General features: G+C 46.2%; 1 protein-coding gene across 1 annotated transcript in view; it reads left to right on the plus strand.

The window, feature by feature from the left end:
* Nucleotides 1-1598: 1598 nt before the first annotated feature.
* LOC138759892 (synapse differentiation-inducing gene protein 1-like) overlaps nt 1599-15590 on the plus strand; it is a 67984-nt gene continuing 53992 nt past the window's right edge. The window contains exon 1 of the mRNA XM_069930405.1: nt 1599-2151. Coding sequence (XP_069786506.1) covers nt 1687-2151 — 465 coding nt within the window. The 5' untranslated portion in view covers nt 1599-1686. The remainder of the gene's footprint in view (nt 2152-15590) is intronic.

Genomic DNA, 15590 nt, shown 5'->3' on the forward strand with positions numbered 1-15590 from the left:
GCCAAACGAGATATGAACACTGTAGCAAATACACAGATAAATTTGTTGACCTCCACTACAGTGGTCTATATTTCATTAGTTTACAGGATTGAAAAAGTGCCATATTTTCATGAGGTGCTGAGCAAAAGCTGTCCAGCTCCAGAAGTGAGGATACCAAATGACAGGCATCTATCGAGAGAACAAATTCAACAGGGGTCTCCCACTTCAATTCCACACCCCACTGCCACGAGGCAAGCAGGTAGTACATTTTAATTGGTGAAAAATAATCGGGCTGCAGGGTCTGCTTCCATGGTGTATGACTTTCTGTATGACTGACATATCTACCAATGGCCTCATGTATTACCAAGTTGAGACCATTTGTAAATTGGGAGGATCGACGCCTTATATCCTGTCTTGGCAGTCACAATATCACCTTCTTCAATATTCAGTTTCCCCCCCCCTTCTTCCTCCCCCTCTTCTTCCTCCCCCCCTTCTTCCCCCCCCCTTCTTCCTCCCCCCCTTCTTCCTCCCCCCCTTCTTCCTCCCCCCTTCTTCCTCCCCCCCTTCTTCCTCCCCCCCTTCTTCCCCCCCCCTTCTTCCCCCCCCCTTCTTCCTCCCCCCCTTCTTCCTCCCCCCTTCTTCCTCCCCCCCTTCTTCCTCCCCCCCTTCTTCCTCCCCCCCTTCTTCCTCCCCCCCTTCTTCCTCCCCCCCTTCTTCCTCCCCCCCTTCTTCCTCCCCCCCTTCTTCCTCCCCCCCTTCTTCCTCCCCCCCTTCTTCCTCCCCCCCTTCTTCCTCCCCCCCTTCTTCCTCCCCCCCTTCTTCCTCCCCCCCTTCTTCCTCCCCCCCTTCTTCCTCCCCCCCTTCTTCCTCCCCCCCTTCTTCCTCCCCCCCTTCTTCCTCCCCCCCTTCTTCCTCCCCCCCTTCTTCCTCCCCCCCTTCTTCCTCCCCCCCTTCTTCCTCCCCCCCTTCTTCCTCCCCCCCTTCTTCCTCCCCCCCTTCTTCCTCCCCCCCTTCTTCCTCCCCCCCTTCTTCCTCCCCCCCTTCTTCCTCCCCCCCTTCCTCCCCCCCTTCCTCCCCCCCTTCCTCCCCCCCTTCCTCCCCCCCTCTTCCTCCCCCCCTCTTCCTCCCCCCCTCTTCCTCCCCCCCCTCTTCCTCCCCCCCTCTTCCTCCCCCCCCCTCTTCTTCCTCCCCCCCAACTACCTATTGCTTTCATTGGAAGCCTTATGACCAGCTGAGTTCCTCCCCCCCCCCCACCCCTCTTGTGCATTGATGCCCAGGATAGAGGAGACAGGAGATTAAGGAAAAGATCTTGTGCAGAAATGTTCCTCCAATAAGTGCATCCATTGCCAATTCCAAACATGGACAGTCCACAGAATATGAAGCATAGGGTTCTACAGCACAAAATCAGACCCTTTGGCCCATTTTGTCCATACCAACCACACTAGTCTCTTTGCATTCAACCCTCACCCCTTGAAACCTTTTCTGCCCATGTCCCTGTCCAAATGTCTTTTATATGGTACAACTGTCTCCGCCCCCCTCTATTCCTTAGTGAAGTTATGAGTGGGAACTCTGGTAATGGTTATATACTTTTGTTTGTCAACAGGAGGAAGGCCCAGAGATCAAATGTATGCTCCACTTGGCTGACATTTCCCCCCAGAGCAGCATTGGGAATTCTGAGGGAAGCAGCTGGAGGGGATTGGAACAAAAATGGAGGGCGAAATGGATCAATGCAAGAGTTCAAGTCCCAACGCTGGGAAAAGGAATGGGCTGATCAACACCAAGAACCTGAAAACAGACGGTGTGGTGTCTCTCTATTCAGCTCCTCGATACCAGGGCCACGGGCTGGGGACTTATCCAACTCCAAAGCACATGGAAGAGCAGAGCAGCAGTGACTCTGAGCAGCCACAGGTCCTGAACGCTCGCACGCTGCAACACACTGTTCAGACCCAATACCAACCCAACATCTTTATGTACTCGGATAGCATGCTGAGACCCTGGGGTGAGAACAGCAACTCAGACTGCTGTGAAACAACTTTTATTGAGAGCAAGTCACCCATAAAGGATGGTCTGGATTATGGAGAGGGCCAGTTTATAGGTCTGGCGGCAGCTGAGGCCAAACTCCACACCCTCTCATATGATGTTGATGATGATGATGAGTTCCAAGAGCTGGAGGTAGGTATGTTTGAAGCCAGTTCTGGATGAGGGGTGCATGTGATCCATTGGGCCTGCAGTCCATTTTTCACTTCCACTCAATTTGGTGCTTGGTAGCATAGACAGTGAAAGCATCACTTTCATATGTTTATATGGAAATCTTAACACAGCAGAAAGTCACAAAAAGCTTTGTGGAGCCTTGAACCGGAGGTCAGGATATTTTAGCGCATTGTTGTGAGACCTCGGACTGGGGGTTGAGCCATGCTTCCCTCATCCTGGGACCCGAGGGCTAGGAGATGTTTGGATGTGGCCCATGTAATTGCTGGCCGATATAGATGAAGCACTGTGTACAACAATTTGCAAAGGCAGAAACTGATCCTGATGTTTTACTTCACTTTTTAAGAACAGTGCACAGAGCACAGTGCAGGCCCTTCGGCCCATGATGTGCCAACTATGTAAATGTACCCCACAATAATCTAATCCTTCCCTATCTTACATTCATAAACATCTATTTTTCTTACATACATGTGCTGTCTGTGTGTGTATATATATATATATATATATATATAAACTTGCCTCTGACATCTCCCCTATACTTTCCTCCTCTCACCTTAAACAGATGTCCTCTGGTATTGGCCATTGCTGCCCTGGGTAAAAGGTGCTGGCTGTCCACCCTGTCTAAGCCCCTCATAATCTCGTATACCTTTGTTAAGTCACCTTTCATCCTTCATCGCTCCAAAGAGAAAAGTCCTAGCTCTCTCTATATTTTTAATTTCCTGCATCTCATATGACCTAGATAGTAGTGTTTAAGAGGCTTCTAGATAGACACGTGAATATGCAGGGAATAAAGGGATGCATGTCATGTGCAAGCAGCAGAATTTACTTTAATTTGGGCATCATGTTTGACTCAAACAGCATGGGCTGGGGGTCCATTTCTTGTTATATGATACACGAGGAAATCTCAGTTGATGTTTGTCAGCCACACCCATTAGTCGGCAGCCATGCATAGGCCCATCACCAATAAACTGCACTAGCACCTGCCATGGGACAAAGTAGGTGACATCCAGTTACCTAACCTGCCTCGATTCCCACCCCCTACCCCCACCCCCTCCGCCCCCATCTCATTCCAGAAGGTGTGGTGGGAGCAGTGATGTGGGAGGCTGTGGTGGCCACAAACTAGCAGGGGGCTGACAGACGGACTTCGAGATTGTCAGCTTCCCCTCTTCCCCTCACATTATATTAACCAAGTAGGCACCAAAATAAACCCCTCTTTTATCAGTGGAATAATATATATGGAATGCTTTTCATAATCTCTCCGGATAGCACAATGTCGCAGCTGTCCCTCACAGCTCCAGTAACCCTGGTTCGTTCCTGACCTCCGGAGCTGCCTGTGTGGCGTTTGCGTGTTCACCCTGTGACCCTGGATGCTCACATCTTTCTTCCCATATCTCAAAGGCGTGCAAGATGCCACATTAGTTTGCCACTGGAAATTGTCCCTTGTGTGTAGGCGAGTCGTAGAATCTGGAGAGTTGATGGGAATGTGGGGAGAATAAAATGGAGTTGGTATCTCTTCTCTTTGGCTTGGCTTCGCGGACGAAGATTTCTTTCTTTGGCTTGGCTTCGCGGACGAAGATTTATGGAGGGGGTAAATGTCCACGTCAGCTGCAGGCTCGTTTGTGGCTGACAAGGCCGATGCGGGACAGGCAGACACGGTTGCAGCGGTTGCAGGGGAAAATTGGTTGGTTGGGTGTTGGGTTTTTCCTCCTTTGCCTTTTGTCAGTGAGGTGGGCTCTGCGGTCTTCTTCAAAGGAGGTTGCTGCCCGCCAAACTGTGAGGCGCCAAGATGCACGGTTTGAGGCGATATCAGCCCACTGGTGGTGGTCAATGTGGCAGGCACCAAGAGATTTCTTTAGGCAGTCCTTGTACCTTTTCTTTGGTGCACCTCTGTCACGGTGGCCAGTGGAGAGCTCGCCATATAACACGATCTTGGGAAGGCGATGGTCCTCCATTCTGGAGACGTGACCCACCCAGCGCAGCTGGATCTTCAGCAGCGTGGACTCGATGCTGTCGACCTCTGCCATCTCGAGTACTTCGACGTTAGGGATGAAAGCGCTCCAATGAATGTTGAGGATGGAGCGGAGACAACGCTGGTGGAAGCGTTCTAGGAGCCGTAGGTGATGCCGGTAGAGGACCCATGATTCGGAGCCGAACAGGAGTGTGGGTATGACGACGGCTCTGTATACGCTTATCTTTGTGAGGTTTTTCAGTTGGTTGTTTTTCCAGACTCTTTTGTGTAGTCTTCCAAAGGCGCTATTTGCCTTGGCGAGTCTGTTGTCTATCTCATTGTCGATCCTTGCATCTGATGAAATGGTGCAGCCGAGATAGGTAAACTGGTTGACCGTTTTGAGTTTTGTGTGCCCGATGTTGGTATAATATTGGTGTAAATGGTCAAGGCTAACTCAGTGGGCTGAAGAGCCTGTTTCCCTGCTGTATGATGCTATGATTCAGTTCTGCTGCCATATATGAAAACACAGAAACTGCTTTGCATGCAGCAATTTCCCCCAAACTGCACAGCTCATATTTTTTAAATTTAGTCTTACAGCAAGGTAACAACCCCTTCCACCCCACAAATCAATGCAATCCAAATATCCCGATTAACTAACAACCCCTGTATGTTTTGAAGGGTGGGAGGAAACTGAAGCACCTGGAGATAACCCACGCAGACAGACAAATTCTTTACAAACTGTGCCAGATTCAAGCCCAGATTTGTTGTGCGAACCACTGCACTAACCATGCCGTATGTGTTGTAATGGTGCAAATAGTGGATTAAACACGAGCCAATGAGGCTGCCTCTCCATAAAATCCTTTGTGTGAATCTCCAAGTGTTGCAGGGTCCCAGGTTAATACCTGATCAGATGGACTATACCTTTGACAGTGTCTACAGTCCTCCCGTGAACCCCTTGTTTTTTTGCTGTCAACAATAATGATTGATTTAGCACAGAGAGAATCCATATTAATCTAACAAAAACCTTTATGATTGCATTTAACAACAACAGAAAGCATTCATGTCATACAAAACTGAGTTTCAGTTCACATACTCACTTTAGTTTCTCTGACTTTCCCCAAAACAATCAAAGAATAGAAAAGGGAATAGGGGTCTTTGCTGGCAAGGCACTTCTCTTAATCCTGATTAAAGTCTCCATATTTCCAATGTGGGGCAAATAATTTCCATGGTGGTTGGTCTCTAGAGTTTTCATTGCTTCTTCGCCCAAATTCTTCATTCTTATACTTCTCATCACCTCAACTGCTGTGGTTTGATTTAATTGGCTGGGTTACCTGGCCATAACTGCATCACATTTCATTCGCTCTGGCCCAAGGCTACAAGGCTTAATTATTTTACCTGAGCACATCCAATTGTCCTGAGCCTGAACATTTCACAAAATGCTGGTGGTAAGAACAATCTCACAAAATCTCTGCTTCCATTCCTTCAAGCACGTGGCAAAGAACAAATCGGTTCCGCTGTCTTTAGCTTACTTCAGTTCACTGCTTTGAATTCCTTTATGGCCAATACCCCATTGCACTCTCCAACATTTACAGATGGCTTGAACCTACTGTGGTAAACCTCTGTATGTATGTTTAGCTATCTGGACACACCCTGTTGGCTGACTGTGGCTCCTCCCACAGACTCCTGAATAATTTGTCCCACAGCCCCCTCCCCAATTCAGGACTGTCAACCAGCATGGATGTATCTCCATTCTTTTACTAATAAAAGCCTATCAGTTTTACATAACTTCTAGCCTTTTGGAGTTATTGATGATGCATCACCTACAAGCATCTGGCCAGAATCCTACTGTTCCACACCTGTGGCCGGCAAAAGCTAAAACCAGCAGCTGTCCCAAACTGTGCTGTGCTACATTGAGCTCATCAACCTGTGACAACTGTTAATCCACTCTGGGGGCTGGTGAACTGTTGAGTTAATTAGTAGGTCGTTGGATCACCTTTCAGTTCCTGGCTTTAATTGTTTCCCTTGGCTAAATATGTAAAAATGTAAGTAAGCACATTTCTCTGAACTAGCCAGTAATTACTGTGTGGGAGGCATTGCAGGAAGGAGCCGTGTTGCGTAAGTCATTACCTGAAAACGTCTCCAACCATCTTGATTTCACTGTCAAGCAATTTAATGAGGACACAGCTTCAGGATAATTGGAAGGGAGATGAGGAGAATGTTCACTGCACAAAGAATTGTGATCTGCAATGCACAGGCTGAGAGGGAAAATAATTCAGCTTTCAAATCTTGGCAGGGGGGGGAGCAGTGGCAGGGTGGCGGTCAACTGGGACAGGCTAATTGGATATTGCCTTCATAGGGTTGGCCCTGACACAATGGGCCAGTCTCTCTCTCTGCACTGTTAGAGTTCACCAATGCTGTTTATTTTTACTGTTCCTCAAAACTGCCTGCTCAATATATTCTGATGTTACCCCGGGCAAATCGCAATTAACTTTCCGCAAGAGCTCAACACAGCCACAAGCACCTGCACAGATCACTAGGTGTGGATATTGCTTCTTACTTTAATGTGCCTTTTGTTGTGTGTGTAGGCTTTTCTTGTGTGTTGGTGTATATAGCTCCCTGAAATGTCAGTGGGTGAGTGTGTCCATCAATTGAACAGAGCTATCATATATTGTCTACATTCTAAATTCAGCATGTGTCCTGCACAAATTATATCATTGGGTCAGGTTCTTACATTAGGGGGAGGGAGCACACAAAAAAAGGCTCCACGACCACTGTTCCCTGCGTACACGTTTTGAAACCAGAGCACAAAGGAAATTAATATTTGCACAAAAGGTTAGTTACCTAAAATAATATATTTCAAAGTATAGAATAAAATCTTAACTAAATGTGTTACCTTGTGCCAAAGTGTTTTGGCTTGTAAACAGTACAAAATTTGCAGGTAGCCTGTAATTTGATTTTCACTCCACTCTTCCAACATTATATTATTTTATCGCACTGATACCTTTTATCACTAACATTATAATTTTGAAAGTCAAAGAGAAATAAATACCTTTTGAGCTATTCCTTCCCAGATGCCAGCGGCCAGACCATTCTCGCTGAGCACATTCCCCAAAAGTGGCATCCCACCCCCCAAACTGTGTGCTCACTGCCCAGCCCCCCATGACACATTGGTGGGCCACCAGCGCAAGTGCACCACAGGAGTCCCGTGACATGCTGTTGGCCCAGCACCTCACCACAGGAGACCAAGCAGTGAGCACACTGTACAGCTGAAAAAGGTGCCATCTCTGAAGAATGGTGGCTCCCCCTGTAGCCCTCTAGCTACACCACTGCATTGGGGAACTGCACAGTCAATATGCTGAACAAAATAGAAAAATGAAATTAACACTGAAATTGCTTAAGTGGGCATTCTGATTATACCAGCTAGAAAATTAGCACTCAATATTTGTTTAAATAATGCCAGAACATTACTGTCCTCTCTTGTCCTTGGAAACACATTTTGGTAATGAGGTAAACAAGAATATCTGTGGATACTGGGGTCTAGTGCAGTACACAAAAGTGCTGGTGAAAATAAAATAGATAGGTACACGTATGGGAGGGTCCAGGTGCTGGTCATTCGGACTTCACAGAATAATAGTTTGGCACAGACTAGATAGGCCGAAGAACCTATTTCTGTGCTGTAGTGTTCTCTGGTTCTGTAGTTCTAAACTCAGCAGGTCACACAGCATCCATAGAAGTAAAAGGCATTCAACACTGAAGGGCTCAGGCCCGAAATGTTGGTTGTCTTTTACTCCCTGTGGCAGCTGCGTGATCTGCTGAGTTTCTCCAGCATTTTTGTGTGCTGTACCTTGATAATTATATCATTTTATGCATAAAATATATTAATAATAACTTCAAACCAGATTATGACTACACCCACAACTTTAAAAGAGTTCTCAGGATTGACCTTTTCCCGTCACTCTCAACTGCTCCTCCAAGATGCCTTTCAGGGCTCACAAGCCATTACCTTCCAGTCTCTCGAGACAAAATGATTGACTTGACTAGATGTGGAGACATTTCATCAATGACCTCCCTTCCATCGCAAGGTTGGAAGTGAGGATGTTTGCTGAAGATGGGACGATGTTCAATTCCTTTAGCAATTCCTCAACAGAGTGACCCATACTTGCGTGCAGAAAGGTCACGACAATATTGGGGCATGGGTTGCTAGGCGCCAAACGCACCTTCTCCAGCAAGTCAGAGTCTAACTATTTGCACTTGACATTCCTAACAGTTAGGAGCAGAAGGAGTCCCCAGCCCTTTGAGTTCTCGCTGCCATTCAACAAGATCATGGCTGATGTTCTGCAACAGTGACATTTTCCTGTATTGTTCCAACATCCTTTAATCTATCAATCTCCAGTCTGAATCCAAACAATGACTGAGTTTCCACAGCTCTCCAGGACAGAACAATTCCAAAGATTCACGAGCCTCTGAATGAAGAAATTTCTCCTCATCTCCATCCCGAGTGACAGATCCTGCTGAGACTGTGATCCCCTACTTTAGCCTCCTCAGCCAGGGCAGACATCTTCCCTGCATTTATCCTGTTGATTTTTCTAACAAACCAGCCATCTTCTCCTGAAGTCTGCAGCTCAGAGATCTATGCTACTCTTCTCAGGCCAATGAAAATTGAAAAACTGTGTGCCTTCTTACAGACTGTTGCATTAACATGGTTGCATTGAGTGACTTATAACAAGGATATCCAGATCCCTGTGAACGTAAAACAAGTCACCGTTTAAAAACACTCAGCTTTTCTGGTTGCGAGTTGGCAGAAGAATGGGAAAAACAGAAATGAATGACCTCCTGTCTTTCCACATCGATCGAGTTCTTGCCCACTCATTTATTCTCTTGAAGCCTTTTTATTTTCTTTCTGCCAACTCACAATCCTACCTCATTTTACATCATCAGCAAACAAGGAAATCTGGCCCCTCAGCCGTAGGGTTGATGGGGTTGTGAAATTCTGGGGCGTTAAAGCACAATTTAGGTGGAAGCCCATTGGTCTCAGCCCTCCAACCATTCTTAGATAACCACGTGGATGTAAGAAGAATAAAGGATTATGGGTGTGAGGCAGGGAAGGACTGGATTGTTGTGGATTAGGTTTACATACATCTTGGGCTGAAGACCCTGCACTGTCCTGTAATGTTGTATGTTTTTTTTTCCTCTGTTGACACTGATAAACCGTAGTCGAGCTTTGTTCACCAGTGTCCTGTTCAAAACCCTCCGAAAAACCAAATGCACCAATCCATTGGTTTCCCCTCCATTCCACTGAGCTATCCTCCATAAACATGATTTCCTGTTCATAAATCAATGTTAATTCCTCTCCATTATATTATTTTTTTTAAGTACCTTGATATTATTTATTTTCTTTTATCCATTATATTCATTATCTTGTTTTCTATTTGTGGCATTGTATTTGTTAATCACTTAAATTGTTGTTAGTGTGCTTGATGTACCTAGGAAGCTGCAGCAAGTAAAATTCTCATTGGATATCCACTTTGAACCTACGTAGGTGACAATAAACTCTAGACTATTCATTCATCATATTATAGATACAGACATTTTCTCAATATCTAACATCAGTTTAACAGGTCCAAAGTTCACTGTTCTTAAGTTGTGAGTCCCATTTTCTACGCACCAATCTCCATGAACCATTTCAGAGTCCATGGAATTTTGGAAAATGGTAACCAGAGTGTTCACAATCACCTTTGCCACATTTTGGGTCCTTGAGATTTGCCACCTTTAAGGCTCATGTCTTTACTAACAATTTACTTCCTCATTTGGAATGAAATCTCGGCTTCCCAGTTTTTTCAGGACCTTGTTTTTCTTCGGGGTTGAACATCAAGCACCATCACACTGAGCACTGGCACACCTCAGGGTTGTGTTCTCAGCCCACTCCTATTCACACTTCTGCCACAACTGCATCGCCAGATTCAGCTCCAACAGTCTTCAAGTTTGTAGATGACCAAATAGTACTTGGTCTCATCAGCAACAACAATGAAGTTGCACTGCAGCGAAGAGGTGAAAAATCTTGTGATATGGTGTGAGTAACAACCTGAGAGTCAACGTTGTCAGGAGGACCAAGACCCTCCACTACATATCAATAACTCTGTAGTGGAGAGAGTAGAGTGAACACTGTGTTCCTTGAAGTTCACTTAACTAGTGACTTATTGTGGACACACAACATCTCTTTACTTATCAGGAAGGCTCAACAATGACTGCACTTCCTGAGAAGACTGCACCGGGCATAGCTACTGGCCACTATCATGTCAATCTTCTACAAGAGTTCTATCAAGAGCGTCCTGGCCAGCTGCATCACAGTGTGGTACGGTTGGTGCAGGAAAATGGATCAGAAGTCAATCCACAGGACCGTAAGAGTGGCAGAGAGGATTACTGGAGTTTCCCTACACCCCGCCCCACCCCACCCCCCTCCTGCTCCCATCAACGTGATCTACCAGGAACACTATCTGAAGAGGGTGTACAAAACCTTTGAGGACCCCTTCCACCCCACACACACCTTTCAGCTGCTCCCATTGGGAAAGAGATACAGGAGTATCAGAGCCAGAAGCACCAGGCTGAGAAATAGATTCTTCCCACGGGCAGTGAAAATACTGAACGACCAAAGGAACTGCTCACACTCACCATTGGGACTCTCATATTTATAAAGCAATATTTATTTGTATGGATAAAATACTTGTCCTGCATATATATTGTTTGTCTGCATGTGTTGTGTCTGTGATGCACCATCAATTACTCAAAAGACTTGTTAAGAAACCAATAGGCTTTTATTCACGTAAGAACAAAGGCATATCCATACTGTTTGATGGTGCTGCACTGAGAAGGGGGCTGTGGAACAGTAACTTTTATACACGAGCCTGTGGGGAGGGATCAAAGGTACAATCGGCCAATAGGTGAGACTGACCAGACAATTATATGCCATAGTGGTTTATCACAATCTTGTGTGTCTGCGTGTTTTATACTGAGAACCGGAGAACACTGTTTCGTCAGGTTGTACTTGTGCAATCAGGTGACAATAAACTAAACCCGTCTTGACCGTTCCTTTCATGAACAGGATGTATTTTTTATGTAACACCTCTGCCATTTGTTTATTCCCATGATAAATTCATCACCTCTGTCTACAAGGGAATGACATTTTCCCAACGAATCCCTTCCTGCTGACATACCAATGGAAAGAAAAGAGGTCTATTTTTATGGAGATACACAAAACTGTGGCTGCTGGAACTGGAGAGAAGAGTAAAGTGCTGGAAGAACTCAGCAGTTCAGGCAGCATCAGTGGAAGCAAAAGGATGGTCAGTCTTCTGGGTTATGATCCTGCATCAGAATAGAGTGTAGAGGAACAGTACCCAGTATATGGAAGTGAGAGGGAGGCCGTGAGGTGATGGGTAGAACTACTTTATCCAGTGGGGTCAGGTGGAACCAAGTGGGGGAAGGGATAGGAAAGGTGAACTGGGGAAAGAAACCCAGGGAGAGGAGTAGGAGGGTGATGGGCAAATGGAAGATGGTGGGAGAGGATAATGAGTCTTGGGCACAAAGAGAAGGTGAGTTGTAGTGGGAGATGAACACTGGGGGTGTAGGTATCTAAAACTGGAATATTCACTGTTCAGACCAGTGGCCTGTGAGCTACCCAAATGCTGTTCTTCCAGTTTGCATTTGGATTTCTTGTGGCAGTGGAAAAAGCTGAAGACAGGCAGTTAACTGTCAGCACAGGGTTAATGCGCCCTGCATCCAGAAACTCAAGATAGCCATTGGGGACAGAGCACAGGTGCTCTGAAATATGGTTGCCTAGTCTACACGGTCTTCCTGATGTAGAGGAGGCTATCACAAGTTTGGTGATACAGCGAGGCCCTGTAATAATGGAAGCATTGGGGTCCATAAAATCTCATCATGAATAAAGCGGGGTTGTGCTAAATCATAGTTTCAATAAATCCCTGCCAGGAGCCCAATGCTCCAACTCCTGCCAGGAGCCTGATGCCCAAGTCCAATGACTCATTGTGTTATATCCAAATTTGCATTAAATCGGGGTGTGTAAAATCTGGTTTCACTGTAGGTTAATTGCTGGTTAACCCTTAGATTTTGTGTGGCATTTCTATCAACATCACCAGACCATCAACATGCTGTTTCAACAATCCTGTTTCATCTGGTTATAAGTGTACTGTCAGATGATAATAAACTTGAACTTGATATTAAAGGTTGCCACAGAGCAATTGCTCAACAGGGCACAGTTATAAATTGGCACATCTCACCTGCTGATACCCCAAAGCCTCTTGACCAGTGACAAGATATCGAACCCTTCACCTGCCTGGATGAGGGCAGTGCCAATCACAATTCCAGAAGCCCAGGCACAAGGAGTAAAACAACCAGGGATGTAAATGTTGGCCAGCTGAGAATCTGAATATAAAATAGAAAACACAGGGCCCCTACAGTGTATCAACAACTGAAGTCTGTACTCCCCCTGTAGTGTGTCCATAACTGGAGTCTGTACTCCCCCTACAGTGTGTCCATAACTGGAGTCTGTACTCCCCCTACAATGTGTCCACAACTGGAGTCTGTACTCCCCCTGTAGTGTGTCCACAACTGGAGTCTGTACTTCTCCTGCAGCATGACCACAACTGGAGTCTGTATTCCCCCTACAGTGTGTCCACAACTGGAGTCTGTACTTGCCCTACAGTGTGTCCGCAACTGGGGTCTGTACTCCCCCTGCAATATGACCACAACTGGAGTCTGTACTCCCCCTGCAGAGTGTCCACAACTGGTGTCTGTACTCCCCCTACAGTGTGTCCACAACTGGAGACTGTACTCCCCCTACAATGTGTCCACAACTGGAGTCTGTACTCCCCCTGCAGTATGACCACAACTGGAGTCTGTACTCCCCCTGTAGTGTGTCCACAACTGGAGTCTGTACACCCCCTACAGTGCGACCACAACTGGAGTCTTTACTCTGCCTACAGTGTGTCCACAACTGGAGTCTGTACTCCTCCTGCAGTATGACCACAACTGGAGTCTGTAGTCCCCCTACAATATGTCCACAACTGGAGTCTGTAGTCCCCCTACAATGTGTCCACATCTGGAGTCTGTACTCGCCCTACAGTGTGTCCACAACTGGAGTCTGTACACCCCCTGCAGTGAGACCACAACTGGAGTCTGTACTCCCCCTACAGTGTGAAAACAACTGGAGTCTGTACTCCCCCTGCAGTATGTCCACAACTGGTGTCTGTACTCCCCCTGCAGTGCGACCACAACTGGAGTCTGTACTCCCCCTGCAGCATGACTACAACTGGAGTCTGTACTCCCCCTGCAGTGTGACCTGAACCTGTGCTTCTGCAAGGTCATCTTTCCTTCATTGTATTGCTGCTACTTCTTGTGTCTCCATTAGATATTCATTTCCTTTTCTTCTTTTCTTATAAGCATTCACCTCTCATTTTCCATGACATCTCCCACCTGTCAGCTTTTTGTCCTGCCACGCATCACTGAGGTTTCAGAATGATTCTACAAACAACTCCATCTTCCTCTCCTATCAGCATCCCAAGGAGTCCGATCTCTTCACTAATCCTCGGCCTTCTCTCCTCTCCCCATATCTGCAAATCCGTCATCTCATCCTCTGTTTACTCCCATGGCATCATGCCAGTTCTCCAAACCGAGCATCTCTCATCAACTAGATGTCTACCTCATTGTAGGTTCTCCCTGAATTCCCATAGCACTGGACGAGGTAGACATTTTCCAGGTTAGAGATTAGGTGATCCTCCATCCTCTTCATGTGAATGAATGGGTGGGTGCTTTGCGTTCGTCTCCTCTCATGGTTATCTTTAGAGTTGGTGAGGTGGTGGTGGGGGAGGGGAGGGGGGTGGTCGGTCATTGGTTCACAATAATGAGCCCACTAACCCAGGCTGTGTAAGTGGAAGCCTTCTCTCAACGGTTGGAATTCTCGATCCCAATGGGCAGTGGAGCTGGAAGCATTGAGGTGGACACTGGAAGATATTTGAAGCGGAGGGCAGTTAAGGTGTGTGGGCAGAGAGCAGGAACATCATGCTGAGGCCAAGATTCAGTCTTTCTGAACAATGGAGCAGTCTCAAAATATCCTACTCCTGCTCCTGTTTCATAGTCCGGTTCATCCATCAAAGAAAATAGTAAAATTAGTCAGCTAGAATCTTCCCCTCTAAACTGGTGTGGGTTGTTTACTGGTTATTAACATGTTGGAAACATTCTCACTTCTGTGGGACAATTCCATTGATTTAATGGGTCTGGGGTTATCTGTGCCTGTTGAGATCATCAATTTCAATGTAAATACGACCTTTGCCTGTCTCCAATCTACTAATACGAGATGACTGAGAAATTTCTTCCCTGCTCCTGTTGTCAGTTCTCTGACAAACGCCAGCTATTGCTGATGAAGGCAAATATCCTGAAGCCATGGACCCTTGCAAGCAGGGGCATCCTTTAAGATCAGTAAACCCTGGAGATACTCGAGTTACCAAGTCCCTCATGGATGCCAGAGGAAAATATCATGCAGGAACTTTTCTGATCTGTCCTGATTCATAATCTTGAGTGCACTGGGACTCCACACCTCTTCCTTAGCCAGTAATGAGGGGATTCCTGTGCAACATTTAAGACCCCATGTGCTTCATATTGGGGATAAAAAGCCCAATAATCCCTGGACTATTTCTCCACGAGCCAACATCATACATCATTCCAACGAATTAACTGTTTGTGATCCACGGTGCAGTGTGAGGCTCTCACTGGGTGAAAGTTGGCAGCTGCATTCACTACATTGCATTAGTGACTAAATTTACTCAATGGATATCATTTGGCTGCACAGGAATTTGAAGCATCCTGAGGTCATAAAGGACAATACAAATCCTTGGCGTTGAAATAACACTTGTTCATGAAAATCAAAAAAATATCCCCTTCTGCTGAATGTGGTCATCTTCCTCCATTCTTACCTTATCGTCTGGTCATTGATACATAAGCAGTTAAGCTTCCAATAACCTATCAACTTCCTCCTTATGAATGAATGTCCAAAACGAGTTCACAGATTATAACCTTTTACTCAAAGTTTTCCAAGATTAAGTGTGTTCCATCATACATGGGTTAGATACAGGGCAAACCTCCTTCTAGCTTGCCCCACACATACTCCCAGGGTACAGGTTAGATCCATATAGTGCTCCCTCTGCATGATCCTGCCACATCTTCGACCTTGGAGCACTTGGGGCATCTTAGTGCTGTCGCTAGTGGAGCTATTGAGTCACAGGCCTGATGATCCTGACCTCTGGAGCTCTCTGTGTCGAGTTTGCGTGTTTTCCCTGTGACCATGCTCTGATTTCCTCCATATTCCTGAGAAGTTCATTGGGCACCGAAAATTAACTGGGGTTGAAGAGGGGTAGTTAATGGGAATGTGGGAAGAATAAAATGGGGT

The sequence above is a fragment of the Narcine bancroftii genome, chromosome 4, assembly GCF_036971445.1.
Source record: "Narcine bancroftii isolate sNarBan1 chromosome 4, sNarBan1.hap1, whole genome shotgun sequence".
Classification (NCBI taxonomy): Eukaryota; Metazoa; Chordata; class Chondrichthyes; order Torpediniformes; family Narcinidae; genus Narcine; species Narcine bancroftii.